Genomic DNA, 26,436 nt, shown 5'->3' with positions numbered 1-26,436 from the left:
GAGCCCTTTATATTGTCCAGGATGTAAGGGGATAGGTTAGGGAACACTTTTTTTGTGCACCCTTTAAGGCCGGGGACGAGCGCATGCGCGCACCCTAGAGGCAGGAGAAGCAGAGTGCAGCCACATCTGTTGGCGTCTCCTGGGAGGGCGATGCCGACAAGCCTTCAGTGTCCCTCAGTTGCGGCTGCAGTGAGTACAGCGTGCCAGCGGTCAGTGACCACGGACTCAACACATTCACTGCTGAGAAATGGGACATCAGTGTTACCTTGAACCCTGGCTGAAATTCTTCTTGATAAACTGATCTAAGTTTCGTTCAGTAGAACTGGGGAATCTAGGTCTTGTGGCTGTAATACGGATGTTGAAGTGCAACCATCTGGGAACAGTCTCTACAACTTCTCTTGAAAAGCCTTGACCCAATAGAATATGGTGGTCAACTTCCATCAAGTCTAGTGTAGGCGGTCTAGGTGAGGAGTTGAGAAAGACCTTGCTAGAGAAGACCATACATATCCAGAAGCTGCATGGGACATGTATTAAAGCTGATGTACATGAAGGTTTTGTTGCCTAAAAGAATTGGAAAATAAATTCTTTTTATGGTTGTAAGTAAATGAAGTAGCAAGTATAACACTTTTATTTCTATTGGCAAAAAATTCTTCCCCAGCATTTCTATGCAACTATATCTAATGCAGCGTAACCATAGCGCTATATATTTCCAGATGCTGGATTCACATGGCACTGTTGCAGTGTTTCTAGTAACTACACTTAAAGGGAATGTATCATTAGAAAATGACATATTATTGACATCAGATTTGTATTATAAACATATTTTTACCTTATTGGTGGTGTTTTTTGTTTTATTATGTGACTATCCATCTAAAAAAATAATAATCTTGAAATCTTGCAGTTTTCACTGTAGTTACTAAAGCAGACACAATAGGTTGACACGACCGGTTTTCTGTAGCTCACTTGTCAGTTTTTCTGTATAGACTGAGACACTATGCGCAAAGTCATCTCACTATCATTACAGGTTGAAGGATTGAATGACAGCTCTTTAGTACTGCATTAGGGCTATATAATGCAGGATAGCAACACTATATTCTATGCACACAGATAAAGCTGCTCTTTCACTCCCTGGTCTCTGGGGGAGTTGGCTGTACTTCATCAATTCCTAAATATTATAATAATAAATGTAATTTCTCTGTCAACCGTCATTCATTGCTGCTGCCAGTCCATAAAGCACGCACACCCTGTGTGTCTCTAATATGGCTGCCCCAGGATCCGGCGATACCAATTATGTTTATTTTTTTATTTTTTACATTACTGTAGGGGAAAAATGTGAACAGGGTTTTTTTTTTTACTTTTAATATTTATTTTTATGTAGATTATTAACAAACTTTATTTAACTGGTTTTCACTTTACTTCTTTTTTCACTTGAACCAGTGATCGTTTGATTGCTGGTACAATACACTGCAATACCTATGTATTGCAGTGTAATGTAATTTATTACCAGCTCCTATTAAGCTCTGCCTCTGGCAGGACTTAATAAGAGCAGAAAGATGGCAAACCTGGGGAACTTCATTAGGCCGCAAGCTACTTGACAACCATTGACACCCTGCAATCTCATTGCGGGAGGGTCTATGGAGTGATCGAGTGGGCTACCCCTCTCTTTCCAATGGCTTAGATGCCATGGTGGCTATTGACCATCTAAGTGGCATCTAAGTAGAGAAACAGCTATAATCGGAGTTATCGCCGATCCTGGCTATTACAGTAAAGTTTTGGTTGTAACATACAGCCAACACCCACTATGCATAGAGCAGGCCCAGCCCCTAAGAATCCATACTCCCCACCCACAACATATAGTTTTGTAAAAAGTCAGTAAGGGGTTAAAATAGTCTCAAAGTGTACCTTTTATTAAAGGGGTTGTCTGGGCAGTTTTGAATACTGATTACCTATCCACAGTTAGGCTGGATTCACACGAGCACATTACGTCCGTAATGGACGGACGTATTTCGGCCGGAAGTCCCGGACCGAACACAGTGCAGGGAGCCGGGCTCCTAGCATCATAGTTATTTACGATGCTAGGAGTCCCTGCCTCTCCGTGGAACTGCTGTCCCGTACTGAAAACATGATTACAGCACGGGACAGTTGTCCGGCAGCGAGGCAGGGAGTCCTAGCATCGTAAATAACTATGATGCTAGGAGCCCGGCTCCCTGCAGTGTGATCGGGACTTGCGGCCGAAATACGTCCGTCCATTACGGATGTAACGTTCTCGTGTGAATCCAGCCTTAAAGGACGAGTGTCACGAAAAAAAATAATTTTAGATCAATTTGCTTTTAGTGTTTTATTAAAAAATGTTTTATTTATTTGTGTGTTTGTGTTTTACTTTTTTTATTTTTTAACTTTTTCTTGTCTATGGGGGCTGCCATTTTTTTTTCCATCTCTGTTTGTGTCGATTAACGACACATACAGACATGGAATACGGCACATACAGCCCCATAGTGAATGCGAACGGGGCCCGTTCCATCCACTATGCTGTACGCCGTCTGTGTGGGAACGGCGTATGCGCCGCTCCTACACAGTCCAAATTGAAGGTCTTCGGCCGAGCGACGTCCGGCGCCACTTTCTTGTGTAACGGAAGCCGCGGCCGGACAGTAAGATTACTACTTCCGGTCGCGGCTTCCGGACTGTGTTCTGAAGCAAGCACGAGGAGCGGAGGGAGAAGACGGAGCGGACGGACCGGAGGGAGCGGCGGCGGCAGGAGCAGGTAAGTTAGGTCTGTGTATGTACGTGTTTTAGTGTGTGATTACTACTGTATTTAAACCTACAAAAAATAGCGACACACAGTGTAGGAGGTTTGACCGTTCAATCCCCTCCTTTCTCCTGGCACTAGCCAGGATAAAGGTGGGGGGATTCTGTGAGCTCACTAGAGCGAGTGTGTATTCTCAAATTTTGCAGCATAAAGAAATGTGGTTGCTTTACCACATGCCAATGCTGCAATTTTGGGAATTGCTCCATCTAGTGACCAGCACTGGGAAATGTTATAAATTAGAATCTAATTTATAATATTTCCTGACTCGTGAAAAAATTAAAAATATTAGAACAATGTTTAATCATTTATACACTAACTGTTTAACTAAAAAAAAAAAATAAATGTTTCTAGCGACACATTCCCTTTAAGGTCATCAGCATATGATCAGTGGGTATCCGACACCTAGACCCTGAACAATCAGCTGGTCCGGCTGCCTACGGTCTCCCGGGTGTTATGCAGTGGCCAGTGTCGGAAGCAGATGACTCCGTACACTGCATAGCGGTCATGCTGCAGTAGGGCAACTCTGCTCCTATTCACTTGAGTAGGAACAGCGCTGCAGTACGGCAGGACGGCCGCTATACTGTGACCGGAGCCATCTTGTTCCGGCACAGACATTTGGTGCCCGGAGGCAGCTGGATCAGCTGATCGGTGCGGGATCCGGGTGTCGGACCCCCACCGATCATATACTGATGACCCATCTTGTGGATAGGTCATCAGTATGAAGAACCGTCCTGTGCCCAGACAACCCCTTTAAGCAGTGGCGTAACTACCACTGTAGCAGCCATAGCGGCTACTACGGGGCCCACAGCATGAGGGGGCCCGTGCCGCCCACCAGCCCCCCATGCCCGGTGGCGCCGCTAGCACCCGCTATGGCTGCTACAGCAGTAGCGATGCCACATTCAATTCCTAAGGACGCAGATACTATTGAACACTATTTAAAGAGGCTCTGTCACCAGATTTTGCAACCCCTATCTGCTATTGCAGCAGATAGGCGCTGCAATGTAGATTACAGTAACGTTTTTATTTTTAAAAAACAAGCATTTTTGGCCAAGTTATGACCATTTTTGTATTTATGCAAATGAGACTTGCAAAAGTACAACTGGGCGTGTTGAAAAGTAAAAGTCCAAGTGGGCGTGTATTATGTGCGTACATCGGGGCGTGTTTACTACTTTTACTAGCTGGGCGTTCTGATGAGAAGTATCATCCACTTCTCTTCAGAACGCCCGGCTTCTGGCAGTGCAGATCTGTGACGTCACTCACAGGTCCTGCATCGTGTCGGCCACATCGGCACCAGAGGCTACAGTTGATTCTGCAGCAGCATCAGCGTTTGCAGGTAAGTAGCTACATCGATTTACCTGCAAACGCCGATGCTGCTGCAGAATCATCTGTAGCCTCTGGTGCCGGCTCGTCTGACACGATGCAGGACCTGGGGAAGTGATGTCACAGCGTGATCTCTCGAGAACACGGCTGTGTCTGCACTGCCAGAAGCTGGGCGTTCTGAAGAGAAGTGGATGATACTTCTCGTCAGAAAGCCCAGCTAGTAAAAGTAGTAAACACGCCCCGATGTACGCACATAATACACGCCCAGTTGTACTTTTACTTTTCAACACGCCCAGTTGTACTTTTGCAAGCCTCATTTGCATAAATACAAAAATGGTCATAACTTGGCCAAAAATGCTTGTTTTTTAAAAATAAAAACGTTACTGTAATCTACATTGCAGCGCCGATCTGCTGCAATAGCAGATAGGGGTTGCAAAATCTGGTGACAGAGCCTCTTTAAGAGGTAAACTCAAGGACTCCTTAGGTCGATTTGCAAAAATAGATTTATTAGTGTAAGGCAATAACTGTAACGTTTCGGCCACAATCTGGCCTTTGTCAAACTCTATTGCCGCTGGTCAATAGAAAAAAAGTTTTAGCTTGTGAGTGAATGAGGTAACTAGTACCATGGGTATGCGTATCTCTGGACGGGGTGGGAGCCCTACCCAAAGCACCCAGAAAAAATGCAGAGTGCCACAGATTTTGATCATTACTATTGAACACTATGACAGAGCAGGGAGGTATCTCGCTTCTCTCCATTGGATACAAGCCAGCGTGATGAAGTCACTGGATCACGCCGGTCTACGCAAGGATCCCGTCCGCATTGAGGAGGCTTGAAGGGATTTGTGTTTTGCACCAAGTATACGGCATTGACACAGATCCATGATATGCCCATGTAAATAAAACCTTACAGTTCTGCCCCCGAGGATGCATGTCGGGAACTATGACTATCAGACATGTGGTCTATGATTGTCTACTTATATCTTACCCATGGACCTTGGGTATGACCATTGGGAGGTAACTACGTATCCAATACTGAATTGTAATAGAGACTATAATAAAAAAGTTAGAACCACATTATATGCATCGTGGCTATCTCCTTCCAGAAACTAATTGTAGGGGTCTTATTCACAGCATTCTTACGTCATACATCTGACTTGCACATTTAAGTGAATAAATCTCAAATCCACACAATATTTTTTTTTTCCGCTGCTTGTGCAACCCAATTCAAATGTATTACACTGTACTTTATTGCAGATTTTTAGTGCAGAATCCACAGTAAAAATCCAGAACTCCTGGAAAAGCAGGAAAATCTCTCAGGTGCCTGGCGTCCTTTATACTTACCTTTCCCGTTCCTGCAGTTCTCTTCCCTCCTGGGCACCGCAGCAGACAACGCCGTGAAGGAGACTGCAGGAATGCGAACAGGTGAGTATCTTCCAGTCTGGTCCGTGGTCTGTATTACTTTAGGGGGTCTGTATTTAGGGAGTCTGTACTGGGTTTTGTATTAAGGGGGTCTGGCCTGAGTCTGTATTTATTTAGGGGGTCCGCTTTGGTGTCCGCGTTTAGAGGTCTGGTCTGGGGTCGGCATTTATTTAGGGGATCTGGTCTGTGGTCTGTATTTATTTATGGGGTTTGGTCTGGGGTCTATATTTATTTAGGGACTCTGGGGCCTGTATTAGTTTAGGGGTTTGGTTTACGATCTGTATTAGTTTAGGGGGTCTGGTCTGGAGTCTGTCTTTGTTTAGTGCAGTCCGGTCTAGGACGGAATAGTTTACGGCGTCTGGTGCCTATATTCAATTTGGGGCGTAATAAAGGGGGTCAGATGTAATATTTGTGGTTTAAATGCATTAGGTTGGGGGGGGGGTGTTCCATATAAATGAGCGGGGCATAAGGTAAAAAAATGTGGCGCTTCATACGCCGCTTTTCATAACCTCCCTGATTGTCTTTCTCAAAAGTTAAATTAACAAGGCTTTCCTTAATACTGACAAGATCTTAAACCGGATGAGACTGAGACTTTTAACCAGTGCATGTAATAAAAAATTCATGTGTCTGTGTTTGTTTGTTTGTTTGTTTGTTTGTTATTTTGCTATTGTAGCTTGTGCAGGTTATTATAATTATAATTATTAGTATTTTACAGCTCACAATAAATGCTGCTTATGTCCTTATATTAATATAGTCACCTATAGACATATAATATTTGATTTATTGGGGGTTACGGATTGTGGACCCCTCTGATTATATGCCTACAGCTTATTTTATAGATATTTAGTAATATTCTAGAGCAGAAAAAATACATATATAATAGAATCTTCTATGTCGTGCTCACTTTCAGGCAGAAAAATCAGTCTAATCATCCAGTAACGAAAAACCACTCAAAAGGGAGAAATATGCAGCAGTTAAATACATTATGGTAAACGATCCTGTGTTCAACCATGGGATGGCAGCATATTCGTCTGTGCACACTTTTCACAAGACGTGGCTTCCTATCTTGCCTCATGAAAAGTTCCAATCGGCCTGCGCGGCAGCCTACATACTGAGCATGCGCACTTTGTACGGCCTTTTCCCAGTTCTCCAGCGCCGTAACCAGCGCTGTGACTCTCCGGTCCTAGCCTTGACGGGACAAAATCCGGCGAAATGGTCAGTAAACCGGCTCGATACCACCGGCAACCAATGTCTAAGTTTCCTCTGCTGTATGCTCGGTGGTTAGGAGCCAGTGGGCCGGTGTTTCGGGCGAGGATGGCAGTAGATTGTAATAGTGTCTGATCGGCTTCCAGCGTGGCCCAATGGCTGCTGCCGTGTCAGGCCGGCCTGGCTTCCTGCTGCTGCCCCGGCACTTGTGACCAGTGTTCTCTGTCTGCTCGTGCTTTATTATGTGAGGCGGTGAATTGTCTCCATTATAATGTATATTGGTTTATATACAGTGATCTTGTCACTGCTGATCAGTACGTGTAATATTAATGTGTATGTGTATATATATATCCTACAGATCTAGTAACCCTGGTTAATGTGTTGTGTTCTTACTATATTTATTTTATGTATGAGGCCTAGATTGATTTCCTGTCTAACTTCCCTTGCATTAAAGGTTGTGAATCTGGGGTCACTAATCTGTCCTGCGATTTACGATCTGTGCTTTACGTTTTGCAAGATGTCACATGACATTTAAGACCATCTACCATAGCTTCACTACAACAGGCCCTTCATCTGCAGGTTGTGGTGTATCCCTTTAAGTGTTGATCATCGCCCTTATTGGTAGTAAAACAAAAGGGCCCCAATAAATGACAGTCTCAAATATTAGGACTGAGATGCTGATGGGGCCTTATTCAGGGTCACCTACTGATACTCATTCTGTCCCTGGTGTCTTATATTGCGTAGCTGTTTTTATAGCGCTGTTTTACCCTAGTCTGTGCTTTAATGATTCCTGTTAATGTAATTTGCCCATTCTACTCTTAGGGGTTCGTGAAAGTGGTGAAGAACAAGGCTTATTTCAAGCGCTACCAGGTCAAGTTCCGCAGAAGGAGAGGTGAGCGGTCCTGAGACTACTGAGTGTTTCCAACATAAGGAGTCGCTGATGTAACTTTCTTTTTTCTTTCTTTTTTTAGAGGGCAAGACTGACTATTTTGCCCGTAAGAGACTGGTCGTCCAGGACAAGAACAAGTACAATACCCCTAAATACAGGATGATTGTGCGTGTCACCAACAGAGATATCATCTGCCAGGTACATAGCCCTTTTACTGGTTGATATGTCCCTGTGGCTTGGAAAAGTAAGGGGGTGTTCAGAGTATTTTGATAGATACCGCGTAGGAAATGGCGCCAAAAAAATGCCCAAAAGTTCCTCCCATTGATTTCAATGGGAGGCGGAGGTGTTTTTTCCCTGAGTGGTAAAAACCGATTGTGGGGAAAAAAGTGACATGCCCTATTTTTCGCGGCCGAAAAACCTGGCAAACGGTTTGCAGGCAGGTCAAAATTCCTGAAGGAATTAAGGCAGACTTTTCCGCCTGCGAAAAAAGTGTGAACAGGGCCTAAGGTGTACAAGCTGTGGCATGGCGTGCTGTTCCTTGGCTGCAGGACTTTTCTCCAATGAGAGATCCTGAGTTACTGGGAACCGAGAACTATTTAAAAGCTTTGACAGATTGGCTAAGGACGTGTTCTTGTTTCCATCTAGGCTGGCCATATATGCCAACTCAGTCTGATAATTAGCCAATGAATATTGCACTTGGGCAGATGTTTAAAGAGTTACTGACATGTCACTATTTCATAAAACTATTGACATGTCAGATGTATTGATCGGTGGTGGTCTGGGTGCTGACGCCCCCTCCCTGTGATCACTGAGGCGAAGGGGCAGAAGCTCTCAGCCAAGCAGTCCCTCTTCAGCTGTTATGAAAGAGCAATATTCTATTACAGGGGTTGTCTAAACTGGGAGCTTCAGCATAGAATAAAGCCATCCTGGTGATCAACTGATACAATTTCAGCTCTTCTAACCTTCAACAATCAACTTATCACCCGGGGTTATTAACCCCTTCCCGCTCCTTGACGTACTATTACGTCATGGCAGCTCTATCGTTCGCGCTCCATGCCGTAATAGTACGTCTTGCAGTTAGAACAGCGGTGCGCGCGCCCGGCGCGTTCATGCGCTGTGATAGCTGCTGTTTCTGACAGCAGGCTATCACGGCATAATGGGACGGGACCATTTACTATGGTCCCGCCTCGCCGATCGCCGCTATTGGCTAGTCAGTGAGTAACTAGCCAATAGCAGCGATCGGTCTCATTCAGCACAGCAGTGCTCGAGCCCGGCGTTCCTGAGCTGTGATAGCTGCTGTTTCTGACAGCATGCTATCACAGCATAATGGGCCGGGACCATTTACTATGGTCCCGCCTCGCCGATCGCCGCTATTGGCTAGTCAGTGAGTAACTAGCCAATAGCAGCGATCGGTCTCATTCAGCACAGCAGTGCTCGAGCCCGGCGTTCCTGAGCTGTGATAGCTGCTGTTTCTGACAGCATGCTATCACAGCATAATGGGCCGGGACCATTTACTATGGTCCCGCCTCGCCGATCGCCGCTATTGGCTAGTCAGTGAGTAACTAGCCAATAGCAGCGATCATTCTCGTCACTTCCTCTCTCTGACCTCACATCCTGCTGCAACCGCCCTGAACGCCCTGTTGGAGTTAGCGAGGCGTTGAGATCGGTTGTGAGCAGAGAGTCAGAGAGAAAAGAAGTGAAAAAAAGTGAAAAAAAGTTTCTAAAACAACGTTTTTTTTGCTTCCCACCACCCCATCCACTACCCACTCCTGTTCCCTTCCTCTTTGAGTTCTACCCACGTTTTTGGGTCAGTGATCTCCTATCACTGACCACTTTTCAGTCTTCAGGACCACATTTCTTGGTCCCTGGGGATTTTTTTTTCATTTTTTTCTATATAAAACATAAAACAAAAAAAAAAATATAAAAAGAAAAAAAAGAAACAAAAAAAAATAGTTAGTTTAGCCAATTTTGAAAATTTAACTGGTTAGTTTAGTATTAGGGTTAGTTAGTGTCAGGGAACCGTCAAAAAGCGTAGTTAGGTATAGTGTCAGGGAATTTAGCGTCAGGAATCGGTCACCGTAGATAGGCTTAGCGTTAGGGATCCATCACCGTAGTTAGGTTTAGCGTCAGGGAAGCTCGGAATAATTAGATAGGTTTAGTGTCAGGCACCCGTCACCGTAGTTAGGTTTAGTGTCAGGGAAGCTTGAAATAATCTAGATAGGTTTAGTGTCAGGGAATCGTCGCCGTAGTTAGGTTTAGCGTTAGGGAAGTCCACATAAAATTTAGTTAGGTTTAGTGTTAGGAACCCTCGCCCTAGTTAGCTTTAGTGTCAGGGAAGTCCACTTGCTCTCTAAAAACAAAACACACATTTGTGCTAGTTGTGCTATCCTATTGCTCCCAGTTAGGGATTTATTTTTTTGCAGTATATAAATTTTGTCTTCGCACAACAAGCATGTCCCAACGGACATTTACTGCTGAAGAGGCGTATGCATTTCTGGCCTCCGACACAGACTCGTCGGATGGCGATACAGTATTTTATTTGTCTACCTCCTCATCCAGCGATGAAGAGGAGGGACCCCCTAGGAGACGCCCCAGGACCACCACCATAGTAGAAATCCCTGAGAGAAGTGACCCCACAACAAGTGATACCCCTGAGCGAAGTGACCCCATTTGGACACCCACACCAGACCATTATGAACCCCAAATCCCTGAGTACACGGGCAGCCCAGGCATCAAATTTAACACGGCAGGGTTCAGTGAGATGGACTTTTTCAAGTTCTTCTTCACTGATAACTTTATAGAGCTAATGGTCACCCAGACTAATTTATATGCCCAACAGTATATCACCAAGAACCCCAACTCATTTTATGCCCAATCCCAGAGGTGGACTCCTGTAAACGCAGCAGAGTTGGGCAAGTTCTGGGGACTGCTCTTGAACATGGGGCTTCTAAAAAAGCCATCCATTAGGACCTACTGGAGCACGGACATCCTATACCACACCCCGATGTACCGTATGGCCATGTCCAGGATGCGTTATGAGGCAATACTTCGCTTCCTACATTATGCCGATAATGAGCAGTGCCCACCCCGAGATGACCCCAGTTTTGACCGTTTATATAAACTGAGACCCCTATTAGACCATTTCAGTGCCCGGTTTGCCCAAGCATACACCCCCGAGAAGTGTATTTCCATTGATGAGTCCCTGGTACATTTTAAAGGGAGGCTTCAATTCCGCCAATACCTGCCAAGTAAGAGGGCAAGGTATGGCGTGAAGTTGTATAAGCTGTGCGAGAGTGCATCAGGGTATACATATAAATTCAGGATATATGAAGGGAAGGACAGCAGTATTCAGCCCCCAGAATGCCCCCCCTTACTGGGAATTAACGCAAAAATTGTGTGGGATTTGGTGCACCCACTGCTGGACCAGGGTTACCACCTCTACCTGGATAATTTTTATACCAGCGTCCCGCTCTTCAAGTGCCTCGCTTCCAGAAGGACTGCGGCATGCGGCACTGCTAGAAAAAATCTTAGAGGCCTCCCTAAAACACTGCTTGGGCAAACACTCAGAAGGGGTGAGAGCAGGGCACATTCTAGTAGCAACATATTGTGTGTCAAGTACAAGGACAAGAGAGATGTCCTTGTATTGACAACAATACATGGCCACACCAGTACCCATGTACCTGTACGAGGTACCAGTACAGAGACCCCCAAACCAGATTGCATCCTGGACTACAATAGGTACATGGGAGGGGTGGACTTGTCAGATCAAGTCCTGAAGCCCTACAGCGCTACGCGGAAATCGAGGGTGTGGTATAAGAAGCTGGCCGTGCACATCATACAGATGGCATTGTACAATGCGTACGTGCTACGTCGATGTGCAGGCCAGAGGGGAACTTTCCTGGAATTTCAAGAGGTGGTTATAAAGAACCTAATTTTTGGCGACCAGGAAGGAGGGGCACCCAGTACTTCTGGAAGCGAGGCCACACGCATCGTACCAGGGCAACACTTTCCAGGAGAAGTTCCCCAAACTGGCAAGAAGGGAAAAAGTCAAAAGAGGTGCAAAGTGTGCTATAAGAGGGGGATAAGGAAGGACACAACATACCAATGCGACACGTGTCCCGAAAAACCAGGGCTCTGTATGAAAGATTGTTTTAAAATTTACCATACATCCATTGATTTTTAATTTACCCTGATGCACTCCGCACAGCTTATCCCCCTCATCTTTCCCTTTTGAGCCCTGCCATGTGCCCAAGCAGCAAATAACAGCCACATGTAGGGTATTGCCGTACCCGGGAGAACCCACATTACAATTTATGGGGTGTATGTCTCCGGTGGCACATGCTGGGCACAATATATCGGACACTGAAATGGCATATATGTATAGGAAATTGCAAATCTCACTTTGCACCATCTACTGCGCATTACCTTTTACACAATAACTGTTGGGTCAAAATGCTCACTACACTCTAGATGAATGTCTTAAGGGGTGTAGTTTTTAAAATGGGGTCACTTCTCGGGGGTTTCAACTGTACTGGTACCTCAGGGGTTCTGCCTACATGACTTAGCACCAGAAAAGCTCCAGTAGGCTAAATGGTGGTCCTTCCCTTCTGAGCCCTGTCGTGTGCCCAGGCAGCTAATAACAGCCACATGTAGGGTATTGCCGTACCCGGGAGAACCCACATTACAATTTATGGGGTGTATGTCTCCAGTGGCACATGCTGGGCACAATATATCAGACACTGAAATGGCATATATGCATAGGAAATTGCAAATCTCACTTTGCACCATCTGCTGCGCATTACCTTTTACACAATAACTGTGGGGTCAAAATGCTCACTACACCACTAGATGAATGTCTTAAGGGGTGTAGTTTTTAAAATGGGGTCACTTCTCGGGGGTTTCAACTGTACTGGTACCTCAGGGGTTCTGCCTACATGACTTAGCACCAGAAAAGCTCCAGTAGGCTAAATGGTGGTCCTTCCCTTCTGAGCCCTGTCGTGTGCCCAGGCAGCTAATAACAGCCACATGTAGGGTATTGCCGTACCCGGGAGAACCCACATTACAATTTATGGGGTGTATGTCTCCAGTGGCACATGCTGGGCACAATATATCAGACACTGAAATGGCATATATGCATAGGAAATTGCAAATCTCACTTTGCACCATCTGCTGCGCATTACCTTTTACACAATAACTGTGGGGTCAAAATGCTCACTACACCACTAGATGAATGTCTTAAGGGGTGTAGTTTTTAAAATGGGGTCACTTCTCGGGGGTTTCAACTGTACTGGTACCTCAGGGGTTCTGCCTACATGACTTAGCACCAGAAAAGCTCCAGTAGGCCAAATGGTGGTCCTTCCCTTCTGAGCCCTGTCGTGTGCCCAGGCAGCTAATAACAGCCACATGTAGGGTATTGCCGTACCCGGGAGAACCCACATTACAATTTATGGGGTGTATGTCTCCAGTGGCACATGCTGGGCACAATATATCAGACACTGAAATGGCATATATGCATAGGAAATTGCAAATCTCACTTTGCACCATCTGCTGCGCATTACCTTTTACACAATAACTGTGGGGTCAAAATGCTCACTACACCACTAGATGAATGTCTTAAGGGGTGTAGTTTTTAAAATGGGGTCACTTCTCGGGGGTTTCAACTGTACTGGTACCTCAGGGGTTCTGCCTACATGACTTAGCACCAGAAAAGCTCCAGTAGGCTAAATGGTGGTCCTTCCCTTCTGAGCCCTGTCGTGTGCCCAGGCAGCTAATAACAGCCACATGTAGGGTATTGCCGTACCCGGGAGAACCCACATTACAATTTATGGGGTGTATGTCTCCAGTGGCACATGCTGGGCACAATATATCAGACACTGAAATGGCATATATGCATAGGAAATTGCAAATCTCACTTTGCACCATCTGCTGCGCATTACCTTTTACACAATAACTGTGGGGTCAAAATGCTCACTACACCACTAGATGAATGTCTTAAGGGGTGTAGTTTTTAAAATGGGGTCACTTCTCGGGGGTTTCAACTGTACTGGTACCTCAGGGGTTCTGCCTACATGACTTAGCACCAGAAAAGCTCCAGTAGGCCAAATGGTGGTCCTTCCCTTCTGAGCCCTGTCGTGTGCCCAGGCAGCTAATAACAGCCACATGTAGGGTATTGCCGTACCCGGGAGAACCCACATTACAATTTATGGGGTGTATGTCTCCAGTGGCACATGCTGGGCACAATATATCAGACACTGAAATGGCATATATGCATAGGAAATTGCAAATCTCACTTTGCACCATCTGCTGCGCATTACCTTTTACACAATAACTGTGGGGTCAAAATGCTCACTACACCACTAGATGAATGTCTTAAGGGGTGTAGTTTTTAAAATGGGGTCACTTCTCGGGGGTTTCAACTGTACTGGTACCTCAGGGGTTCTGCCTACATGACTTAGCACCAGAAAAGCTCCAGTAGGCCAAATGGTGGTCCTTCCCTTCTGAGCCCTGTCGTGTGCCCAGGCAGCTAATAACAGCCACATGTAGGGTATTGCCGTACCCGGGAGAACCCACATTACAATTTATGGGGTGTATGTCTCCAGTGGCACATGCTGGGCACAATATATCAGACACTGAAATGGCATATATGCATAGGAAATTGCAAATCTCACTTTGCACCATCTGCTGCGCATTACCTTTTACACAATAACTGTGGGGTCAAAATGCTCACTACACCACTAGATGAATGTCTTAAGGGGTGTAGTTTTTAAAATGGGGTCACTTCTCGGGGGTTTCAACTGTACTGGTACCTCAGGGGTTCTGCCTACATGACTTAGCACCAGAAAAGCTCCAGTAGGCCAAATGGTGGTCCTTCCCTTCTGAGCCCTGTCGTGTGCCCAGGCAGCTAATAACAGCCACATGTAGGGTATTGCCGTACCCGGGAGAACCCACATTACAATTTATGGGGTGTATGTCTCCAGTGGCACATGCTGGGCACAATATATCAGACACTGAAATGGCATATATGCATAGGAAATTGCAAATCTCACTTTGCACCATCTGCTGCGCATTACCTTTTACACAATAACTGTGGGGTCAAAATGCTCACTACACCACTAGATGAATGTCTTAAGGGGTGTAGTTTTTAAAATGGGGTCACTTCTCGGGGGTTTCAACTGTACTGGTACCTCAGGGGTTCTGCCTACATGACTTAGCACCAGAAAAGCTCCAGTAGGCTAAATGGTGGTCCTTCCCTTCTGAGCCCTGTCGTGTGCCCAGGCAGCTAATAACAGCCACATGTAGGGTATTGCCGTACCCGGGAGAACCCACATTACAATTTATGGGGTGTATGTCTCCAGTGGCACATGCTGGGCACAATATATCAGACACTGAAATGGCATATATGCATAGGAAATTGCAAATCTCACTTTGCACCATCTGCTGCGCATTACCTTTTACACAATAACTGTGGGGTCAAAATGCTCACTACACCACTAGATGAATGTCTTAAGGGGTGTAGTTTTTAAAATGGGGTCACTTCTCGGGGGTTTCAACTGTACTGGTACCTCAGGGGTTCTGCCTACATGACTTAGCACCAGAAAAGCTCCAGTAGGCTAAATGGTGGTCCTTCCCTTCTGAGCCCTGTCGTGTGCCCAGGCAGCTAATAACAGCCACATGTAGGGTATTGCCGTACCCGGGAGAACCCACATTACAATTTATGGGGTGTATGTCTCCAGTGGCACATGCTGGGCACAATATATCAGACACTGAAATGGCATATATGCATAGGAAATTGCAAATCTCACTTTGCACCATCTGCTGCGCATTACCTTTTACACAATAACTGTGGGGTCAAAATGCTCACTACACCACTAGATGAATGTCTTAAGGGGTGTAGTTTTTAAAATGGGGTCACTTCTCGGGGGTTTTAACTGTACTGGTACCTCAGGGGCTTCTGCATACATGACTTAGCACAAGAAAAGCTCCAGTAGGCCAAATGGTGGTCCTTTCCTTCTGAGTCCTGCCATGGGCCCAAACATCAGTTTATCACCACAAATGGGGTATTGCCGCACTCAGGACAAATTGGGCAACAAAATGGGGTGTTTTATTCCTTGTGAAAATAAGAAATTTTGAACAAAAATTACATCTTAATGGAAAAAAATATCATTTTTTTAATTCACAGCCCAATTCAAATAGGTGCTGTGAAAAAACGGTGTGGTCAAAATGATAACAACAACCATAAATGAATTCCTTGAGGGGTCTAGTTTCCAAAATGGGGTCACTTCTGGTGGGTTTCCATTGCTTTCATACCTCAACACCTCTTCAAACCTGGCATGCTGCCTAAAATATATTCTAATAAAAAAGAGGCCTCAAAATGCACTAGGTGCTCCTTTGTTTCTGAGGCTTGTGTTTTATTCCACGAGCGCACTAGAGCCACATGTGGGACATTTCTAAAAACTGAAGAATCTGGACAATACATATTTAGTAGTGTTTCTCTGGTAAAATCTTCTGTGTTACAGAAAAAAATGGAATAATATTGAAATTCAGCAAGAAAAATGAAATTTGCAAATTTCACCTCCACATTGCTTTAATTCCTGTGAAATGCCTGAAGGGTTAAAAAACTTTCTAAATGCTGTTTTGAATACTTTGAGGGGTCTAGTTTTTAAAATGGGGTGTTTTATGGGGGTTTCTAATACATAGGCCCCTCAAAGCCACTTCAGAACTCAAGAGGTACCTTAAAAAAAAGGCTTTTGAAATTTTCTTAAAAATATGAGAAATTGCTGTTTATGTTCTAAGCCTTGTAACGTCCAAGAAAAATAAAAGAATGTTAAAAAAACGATGCCAATCTAAAGTAGACATATGGGAAATGTGAACTAGTAACTATTTTGGGTGGTATAACCGTCTGTTTTACAAGCAGATGCATTTAAATTCTGAAAAATGCAATTTTTTCAAAATTTTCTCTAAATTTTGCAATTTTTCACCAATAAACACTGAATATATCGACCAAATTTTACCACGAACATGAAGCCCAAAGTGTCACGAGAAAACAATCTCAGAATCGCTTGGATAGGTTTAAGCATTCCGACGTTATTACCACATAAAGTGAAATATGTCAGATTTGAAAAATGGGCTCTGAGCCTTAAGGCCCAAACTAGGCTGCGTCCTTAAGGGGTTAAAGGTGATACCACAGACCTTAATGGCAAATCCACCGGATATCTGATGTCAGATAGGCGTGGGTCCTAACTCTGGAACCCGCACCGAATGGGGTTACCCCACCCTGTAAAGCAGCAGCTGTCTGCCACATCCAGGTGGGGCCTAGGTGCACTACAGGACGTGATTCTGGAAACCGCTGCGCTACTCCCATTTACTTCTGAGATCCACGGAAACGGTGTAACCCAGCGACCTCAGTGGTTTTAGGAATCCTGTCCTATTGTGCAGTTATGCCCCACCTGGCTGCCACGGCCACTTTACCAGGTGTCAGGAGGCCCCTGTTCGGGTGATATTAGACATTGTGGCATAACCTGTGGATATGCCATAAATGTCTGGTGACACAACCTTATTAAATGGCCCTTTGAGTGGCAATGAGCTCTCTAGTGGTTGCTATTAATGGGGTTTTCCCATCAAGACAGCAAAGTGGTGGTAAATAAAAATCCTCACGCTGCTGCTAGTATGAGCAGGTCTTTCCTTCTGAAAGATATTTTGGTAATGCCACTTTACAGAAAACAATTATTTGCCACGTGTTGGACAAGACTCGCAGCTGTACGGACAAAAGATCTAGTTTGGGGTATATGCACACATGGCTGTTTCACAGAACTGTATTGTTTTGTAGACCTTGCATGGGCATTTAGTGTGGTTTTTGCCCTTAGGTAGTTGGCTGCTTGTGAATAGCACTTGTTAATCAGCGGGTTTTGCGCCAGCGTGCAGCCAGATCTTTTGTCTGAGTGGGGAGCTGCTACAGCTTCATCCCGGGGTTCAGAGCTCAAAAGGATGAGCTCTGCCAGCTTGTGTTCTGACATGATATCCTGTAAACTTGGAATGCGCCTAGGTAGTCGGGCATATGTTGGGCGTGGCCATGCTAGTCGTCTACAGGATTATAATCTGCTGGAACTATAAAACTAAATTGTAATGTGTCTTTGAACTTGTCTGTTTCTTTTCATGTCTTCATTCTGCTTTTTTCCTCATTTACAGATTGCCTATGCCAAGATTGAAGGAGATACAATTGTCTGTGCAGCATATAGCCACGAGCTTCCTAAGTATGGTGTGAAGGTTGGACTGACAAACTATGCTGCAGCTTATTGCACGGGACTGCTGATGGCCCGCAGGGTACGTCACACTGAAGAATAGGATAAGGCGGTTTTAGAGCTGGCTGTGTCCCTCCCTGCGGAGGCGCAACAGCAAGAAGTAACGCTCTGCTATTGCGTCCTCGTGCTGTCGAGCGGTGTCACTTCAGAGGCAACATGCTGGATTACCATATTCCTATAAAGAGAGGAAGCATTAGGGTTGAGGTTGGATTAATGGGTTAAAAGGTTTTTTGTTTCCTATTCCTATACTTGCTCCATTTTACTAAATACTTTGTTGGATAATGTGAGCGAAGGACTGAATGCCGTCAGTTTAATGACTAGTGAGCAGTGATGTTGGGTCTATACTGACCTGATGGATGACTCAGTCATGTTACAATGAATAGGCTGTAGTGAAATTGCATCCAGTATAATGTATTGTCACTTTGCTTCCCCAGTTTCTAGCGTTTGGTTGCGGTCCCTTTGGATGCGTCCAACAAGTAATTTTGCTCTGGAGGGTTAATTGGAAAAATGTGGCTTAGTCTTGACACTTTGTTTGTTTTTGTTATTCCACTGTCCACCAGGAGTGTTTTTCTAACAAAGTAGTAACCTGTGTACTAATGACATCTACCTCTACTCTAGCTTCTGAACAAGTTTGGCTTGGACAAAGTCTACGAAGGCCAAGTGGAAGTTACTGGTGATGAGTATAATGTGGAAAGCATTGATGGACAACCTGGCGCCTTCACCTGTTACCTGGATGCCGGTCTGACCAGAACCACCACTGGAAACCGAGTCTTTGGCTCTCTGAAGGGAGCGGTTGATGGTGGCCTCTCTATTCCCCACAGGTAGGCGGTGCAATACTCTTAAAGCAGGCTACACAGCATCGTATGGCCATGTGCGTAGCTGGAAAATCATGGCATGACCGGGATGTGCCCTCCATGTTCCCATCAGCAACAAGGATATGGGCAACCATTCAGACTGCAGTCGTCCTGCACTTTTCGATGTAACTTGTGTCCAACCAAAAGTTTTGACTTTTATGAAAAGATTTCACTCTTTGACTCTGCGGCATAGGTTGCCATTTGAATCTTAGCGTGACCGTAAGGGTCTGTTCACATGTGGGTTGTATTGTAAAAATGAACATGCAGCAAAATGGCATGTATGAGCATACCCTTACTCTAGAGCCCTGCAATTAGATCCTGATGCTGGTTCACAATCTCAATACAGTTCACTGATGATTTACCAGATGTGCAGGACTTCCTATGGAGTTCAGACACTGACTAGAATTTGACACAAATATCCTTAGACTTTTTTTTTTTTTTTTTTTTGAATGCATGTGTGGAGTGATTGTTCTCAAATGTTAATCCCTTAAGGGTATGTTCACACGCTTACTAAAAAACGTCTGAAAATAGAGCTGGTTTCAAGAGAAAACATCTCCTGATTTTCAGACGTTTTTTTATTCAGTCGCTTTTTTTGCTTCGTTTTTTTTACGGCCGTTTTTTAAGCGGTTTTTCTATAGTCCATGGAAAACGTCTCAAGAAGTGACATGCACTTTTTCGCTGGCGTTTTTTTTTTACGTGGCTGTTTTTAAAAGCTGCTGCGTAAAAATACGCCCTGTTGGAACAAAAAAAATACGCCCTGATCTGCTTCCGACTTTTCAGCCGTATTTCGGGACGTTTTGCTGAAAATGTCCCGGGTGAACATACCCTAAAGGCTTAATCCCATCTGACGTTACATTCAAAGCACATCCTGTGGAAATGTCCGTGTCCCAGATCTAGGACCCACACCTATGTTAACAGGGGTCACCTTACCTTCATCCTGCCTGCTGAGGTGGAAATTGCATCCAGATACAAAATGAATCTAGGTGTCCCTGCATGTGCACATTTCTACTATGGTCTGAGAGTTAAAGGGGTTGTCTGGGCACAGGGTGTTTTTTCATATTTGACCTATCGACTTCTAAGCTCTGCACCGGTCAGCTGTTCTGCTGCCCGGAGGCAGCTGGATGTTATGCAGTGGTCTGTGTCGGAAGCAGATGGCTCCGTACACTGTATAGCGGCCGTGCTGCAACTCTGCGCCTATTTACTTAAATAGCATAGCTGCATTACTGCAACACCGCCGCTATTCAGTGACCAAAGCATCCTGCTTTTGGCACAGACAACCAGTTCCTGGAAGCAGTTGGAGTCGGACCCCCCTCCGATCATGTGCTGATGACCTATCCTGTGGATAGGTAATCAATATTAAAAACCACCCTGTACCTGGACAACCCCTTTAGGGGAACAGCAGAGCAAGCTTTCATAACCTAGTTGACGTTCCCACAAGCTTCTACCTGCAGCGATCAGACCCTTATGGTATATCCTGTAGAAATTCCACAATTGTCTTAGTTGGGAGTAACCCTTTACTTTCACTTTATCTTGGTTTGCAAAATTGCTCAGTTACTGTATACTTTTTTTGTAACCTCTGAACGGTTTAGTCTGTATTAATAACCTGATTTGAGGCATGAAGAGATTTAAACAATCACGTTTTCTGGTTTAAAAATTACTGTAATCTCAGATAGGATAGCTTTACCAGAAACTGAAGTGCCTGAATCCAGGGCAGGGTCACTTGGCAATTTGTAATATTCCTAAAATCACTGGCTTTCTCCTACAGCTTGTATTTATGAGCTGTGGCTATGCCACTCCTGCTGATTGACCGCTCTTTCCCCATACTGTGTAAACTAGCCAAGGAGGCCGTCACCAGTTTCACAATTTCCTATCTCCTACCTAAAAGGCGCTGTGTTGTAGATAACAAAATAATTTTATTTATTTTTTTAATACGACAAACCGTAGTGACAAAGTTATGGGCATTTTAACATTTATGCAAGTTTTTTTGTAAAAGCCCAACTGGGTGTTTTTTTACTTAAACGAAGTGGGTGTTGTAATAAAGTGTGTGACGCTGACCAATCGGCATCATACACTTCTCGACTTCATGTCCAGCTTTAGTCACCGCAAGATCACGCTGTGACGTCACTTACTTCGGCAGTTCCTAAACCAGCGACGGGAGAATGACTAAACATCGCCTCCTGGCTGGAGGCGATGTCTGATCATTCTCCCAACGCTCCGGTGAAGGAACTACAGGATCTCGTCTTTTCTTTACGACGCCCACTTGGTTAAAGTAAAAAAAAATGCCCAGTTGGGCTATTACAAAAAATTTGCATGCATGTTAAAATGCTCATAACTATCACTAAAACATTTTATTTTTTTTCTAAAAAAACAAGCACAGTAATCTACAACACAGCACTTATTAGATTAGGTAGGAGATGGGGAAGTATGAAACTGGTGACATTCTCTTTAGGGCCAGTTCAGTTTTTTTTTACGCGGAAAACGTGCCAAAAAATGACTGAAAATGCGGAGGTGTTTTACCCGCGAGTGGAAAAACGGTCTCGCGGGGAAAAAAAGCAACATGCCCTATCTTCAGGTGTTTACATCTCTGACCACCCATTGACATCAATGGGAGGCAGAGAAAGCGTATTTCGCTGTGATTTTGGCCGCTGGCGAAACGCGGCTGACATCGTGCAGGCAGATCAAAATCCAGACGTAATTTTTAAGGCAGAATTTTATGCCTGCAAAAAAACAGTGTGAACATACCCTTAAAGGCTCTCACCAGATTAGAAGTGCCCGGTCTCCTACATAATCTGATCGGCGCTGTAATGTAGATAACAGCAGTGGTTTTTATTTTGAAAAACCCATTTTAGATTTGTGCGAATTCGTTTTTTTAATAGACAACTGGGCGTGTTTTTACTTTTTACGAACTGGGTGTTTTAAAGAGAAGTGTCTTGACTCTGACCAATCGGCCTCATACACTTCACATTGTTCCAGCACAGTGTGATTGTGCAGTGAAAGAAGCTGGGCTGGAACAATGAGAAGATAGGGCATTTATAATCTGGTGACAGAGCCTCTTTAAGGACACCTCTCCCCTCCGACCTCTCTGCACAGGTCAGAGCATGCCCTTTCCCCATAAGGGTACAAACACTAGGCAGATACGCCGCATAAGACTACATACGTATCCGCCCTGGAAACTGCAACAAATTCTGCAACAATAAAAAAAAAAAAAAGTTTACTTGCCCTGGCCATAGTCATGGCAACACATCCCTCTTCTGAGCATAGCCTGGCCTCCTGGGATGACTAGTCCGTAACAGCGGTCACATGGGATGAGACCTCCTCCCAGGAGGCTGGGCTGCGCTCATAAGAGGTGCGTGTTCCTAGGGCTGTGGCTGAGGTAAGTATACTTCTTTTTTTTATAAAATACGTAAAAAAAAAAATTGTCGCGGAATCGGTGTTTCCACTGGGACACAACACATAGCTTTTTGTTGCAGGTGTTATCTCCCTATTGAATTTGGTAGGGGGTGGGAAATCCACACAGAACAGTGATTCTACAGCATAAATTGACCTGCTGTGGCTTTAACAGCACCGCAGGTAAATTTATGAATTGTTTCTTTGACTTTTATTTTTATTTCCCACTGTGTGGATGAGATTTATTAAAATCTCACCCACTATGCTGCTACTGTATTAGGATATGTGCACACGACCTCTTTTCAGATGTAATGGAGGCGTTTTACCCCTCGAATTACGCCTGAAAAGACGGCTCCAATACGTCCGCAAACATCTGCACATTGCTTGCAATGGGTCTTACGATGTTCTGTGCAGACGAGCTGTCATTTTATGCGTCACTGTCAAAAGACGGCGCATAAAATTACGCCCGCGGCAAAGAAGTGCTGGACACTTCTTGGGACGTAATTGGAGCAGTTTTTCATTGACTCCAATGAAAACCAGCTCCAATTACGGCCGTAAAAGACGCCGCGAAAAACACGTGCACTTGTAAAAACGTCAAATTCAGGAGCTGTGTTCTCCTGAAAACCGCTCTGTAATTTCAGACGTATTTGGCGTTGTCGTGTGCACATGCCCTTACACTACAGATTTTTCGCAATGAAATCCATTGCAGATAATTTGCATTAATTATTGCAAATACTGAGTGCGTTCCTACCCTCAAAGTTTTCATGGGTTCCCTCCTGTTAACAGGTTACTATGGGCCATGTGGCTGGCGTAAGGCATCTCTAAATGCGGAGCTCGGGCAAGATGGCTCCACCCATTATGTACAAAAAATAAAACTAATCAAAATATAAACGGTTCAGAAAAATGTTCTTTTCATTAGTATAAAATATAGGTGATTTATTCCATTTTTAGAGGGGTTTTCCCATGACATCCACAGGATATGTCAGAGCTCTGGGACCCGCACCTATCAGAACCGGGCCCCCTAGACCCCATTCAGGCGCTCTGTGTTGTGGCTGAACGAGGTGAATTCCGACCATGAAAAAGGTTATATGGCCAGGAGTTACGGAAACTGCGTAGCTCGCACGCTATGCTGCCTCTAACTCGCATTCAGATCTATGAGACTTATGGAAACAGCGATGTTCAGTGAGCTACGCAGTTCTTGTAACTCCCAACCATATAACCAGGAAGTGGCCGGGAGGCAGCAATGTCAGACTAAGCTAGAACCGGATTTAGGGGGCCCGTTCTAGAGATATATGTGGGTCCCATCTGACACTTAGGACATATCATAAATATATCATGGGAAAACCCCTTTAAAAAACTTTTAAAACCTACTATCTACATACCAAATTCAAAAGGTCCTCTGTTTCCTATTGGTTTAGAGGTAATTGGATTATGTTGTGGGATTTGATAAATGTTGGCCTGATTCCAAGAGGTTACTTTGGGGCAGATTTATTTGAACTGTTCTAAATTTAGACCGCTCAAACCCAGAACAGTGTCTAGCGTGCAAAGTGTCAAACAGGTAACAACAAAGCTTTGTGTGCCCTGGCCGTATGTAAACTGTAGTAATAGATGTACCGCTGTACAATAATAACTGGTTTACATAATAAAACATTTTTCCTCCGTAGCACAAAACGATTCCCTGGCTTCGACTCAGAGAGCAAAGAGTTCAACGCTGAAGTCCACCGCAAACACATACTGGGCCAGAACGTGGCGGACTACATGCGCCTCTTGATGGAGGAAGATGAGGAGGCATATAAGAAGCAGTTTTCTCAGTACATAAAGAATGGCATTACAGCTGACCAAGTATGTATAGATCAAATAAGCCATACATAAATGTCTTCTGTGTAGTATAAATGGTGCGCTGCATACAGGTCTCCAACGACAAAACTCGCAACGAGCAACTCCTGCTGATTTAAAGTTTTTGGTCCTTGCGGATAGTGGTGGGTGCCGATACTGCTGCAGTTACCATTATTACCCTAGCCTGTCAGCAATCCATTCCAAAGCTGCAATACATGTGGGTGCTTAACAAAATAAACTCACCATGGCACAACTGAACCCAAACTGGCTGAACGTAGCCAATAAAATGTTACTATTAAACAAGCCATTTAGTATCCTAGTCCATGAATTAGACGCTTGACCTGTGTTTTTGGCTCCGTACTTGATAGTATTTATCCTGCTGTGATACATGTGCTTCATTTGCACTATTCTCTCCTATGTATCGTATTCCTTATAATCTACATGCTACTTTGCACGGTTCAGTCCCATATGATTTTTCAATTAACACAAATGGCGTTGGCCTTGAGATTTTAATATCTAGTGTTACATTTTACTCGCTGGGCGAGTAAAGCTGCGGGTCACGCTTGAACCTTGCTCTAGTTCGAACGGATACAACACAAAGATCCATATATCCCAACTGCATGTTGACGTTGGGATGCATTAACATGTTTGCTTTTTTGGACTGCATTTGCCTGGGACCGACCCACTCTGAAGAGGCAGCGATGACACCAATCACATGATCTCATTTCTGCAGGCCACAGCAGTGCTTCTTCCATTGGGATGAAATGTCCTATAGTTCAGACTGTATTTTCTGCCACAGATTTTGCTGCCAATTCACTTGCAAAGGGAAAATGCATTAAGGGTGGAAATCCTGGTCAGGATTGATATGCTGTGGATTTTAAAATCCTACTGCATGCCCTTTTTTTTTTTTTTTTTCTGGTACTTTTGGATGACCTTTTGAAAACCCCATCCACATTTATTGTACTATAAATTGCTGTGGATTTTAAGTGCTGAAACCACATGGTAAATTTTGTTCTGCCGCATTTGAATTCACCCTGATTCTGAATGGTCCTCAACTCCGTTTCCACATGAGCCTATTTAACTGGCATTTTTTGTAAGATCATCCTTGACTTACTGATTCCACTCTAGTCTCCTGCATCCCCTGGTTGTCCCTCCTTGTGCACATGATTGCTGGCTGAAGTGATCCATCCATAGTGACCTGAAACTCCATTACTATGGATGCTGGCATTGGAACTTTTTTTTTTTAGGTAAACTCTAAATGACTTTCTAAATCCCAGAAAACCCTCTAGAAACAGTTGAATGACTTTGTGCAATTCCTAAATTTTTAAAAATCCTACTACAACTTTTCTTAACAGATGGAAGATATATACAAAAAAGCGCACGCTGGTATCAGGGAGAACCCAGTACACGAAAAGAAGCCAGTTCGAGAAGTCAAAAAGAAGAGGTATGTCTTTCCACTGTGATTGTAATTTATCCTGTTTATCAACTCTGGCATATGTAGTTTATCAGGGGTTAGATGGTGTGCCTTTCGGTTGTTTCTAGAACATCCAATAGACCATAATAGCAAATGCTGCGAATAAGCTTAGCAGTCGCTTCCCTATGTTGCTGAACTCCAGGGCAAATTGGATGACATGAGTCTATATTTATACCCCCTATTAAATGCAGTTGAAGTGAATGGGAGAAGAGGGTACAATACCTGTAAATTAGCCACTAAATGCGTGTTGAAGATTCACAGTGAGCAAGTAGAATTGAAAAGGAAGCCAAGCTCGTATGGGTGCTGCACCCCCTTCAAAACAGCTGGTCGGCAGGGGTCCCGGTAGTCTGACTCCGACCCATCAGCTATTCATGGTCTATCCGGTGTATAGGCAGTCAATTTTTACTGGGTAGAAAACCCCCTTTAACTAAGGGATAATTCAAAGGTTAATTTTTCCCACACCCTCACGGTGCTGTAGGATTTGCAATACTGTTAATACTACAGCATAATATTAATTAAATTTATTTTTTTTTCTATATTTCAGGTGGAATCGCGCCAAAATGTCTCTGGCACAAAAAAGAGACCGCATTGCGCAGAAAAAAGCAAGCTTTCTCCGAGCTCAGGAGAAGATTGTCGACAGTTAAACTGGGCTTCTTGCAGTTTTCTACAAGAGTCTCATGAAAATAAATCTATTCACAACAAATTCAGTCTCCAGTGTGAATTATAAGGTGGGCTTTATCAACCTCCCTATGAGTTTCATGTTGTAAAAAAAGCCACAGAAGGGGGCTTTTTGTGACCAGACAGTTATTTTTTTTTTACGACAGAGATTTGGCATAAGCTATAGCAGAATTCTACACCGTACCTGGCCCCATTGCGTGCCCCCTCAAGACTTGACCATTAAAGTATGCTCATCTCACAATCTATCGTCTCCACTTAGTACATTGTAT

At 44.3% G+C, this 26,436-nt stretch overlaps 1 protein-coding gene across 1 annotated transcript; it reads left to right on the top strand.

The window, feature by feature from the left end:
* Positions 1 to 6,652: 6,652 nt before the first annotated feature.
* Positions 6,653 to 26,192, top strand: RPL5 (ribosomal protein L5). The gene is made up of 8 exons (XM_075833201.1): positions 6,653 to 6,760; positions 7,574 to 7,643; positions 7,723 to 7,838; positions 17,826 to 17,960; positions 18,557 to 18,759; positions 23,844 to 24,021; positions 25,371 to 25,459; positions 26,034 to 26,192. The coding sequence occupies exons 1-8, from the start codon at positions 6,758 to 6,760 to the stop codon at positions 26,131 to 26,133; spliced, it is 894 nt and encodes a 297-aa protein (XP_075689316.1). The 5' UTR covers positions 6,653 to 6,757; the 3' UTR covers positions 26,134 to 26,192.
* The last annotated feature ends 244 nt before the right edge of the window (positions 26,193 to 26,436 follow it).

Source organism: Rhinoderma darwinii, chromosome 7 (assembly GCF_050947455.1).
Source record: "Rhinoderma darwinii isolate aRhiDar2 chromosome 7, aRhiDar2.hap1, whole genome shotgun sequence".
Lineage (NCBI taxonomy): Eukaryota > Metazoa > Chordata > Amphibia > Anura > Rhinodermatidae > Rhinoderma > Rhinoderma darwinii.
The sequence above is the reverse complement of the archived record's forward strand: the minus strand, read 5'-3'. Positions and strand labels throughout refer to the sequence as shown.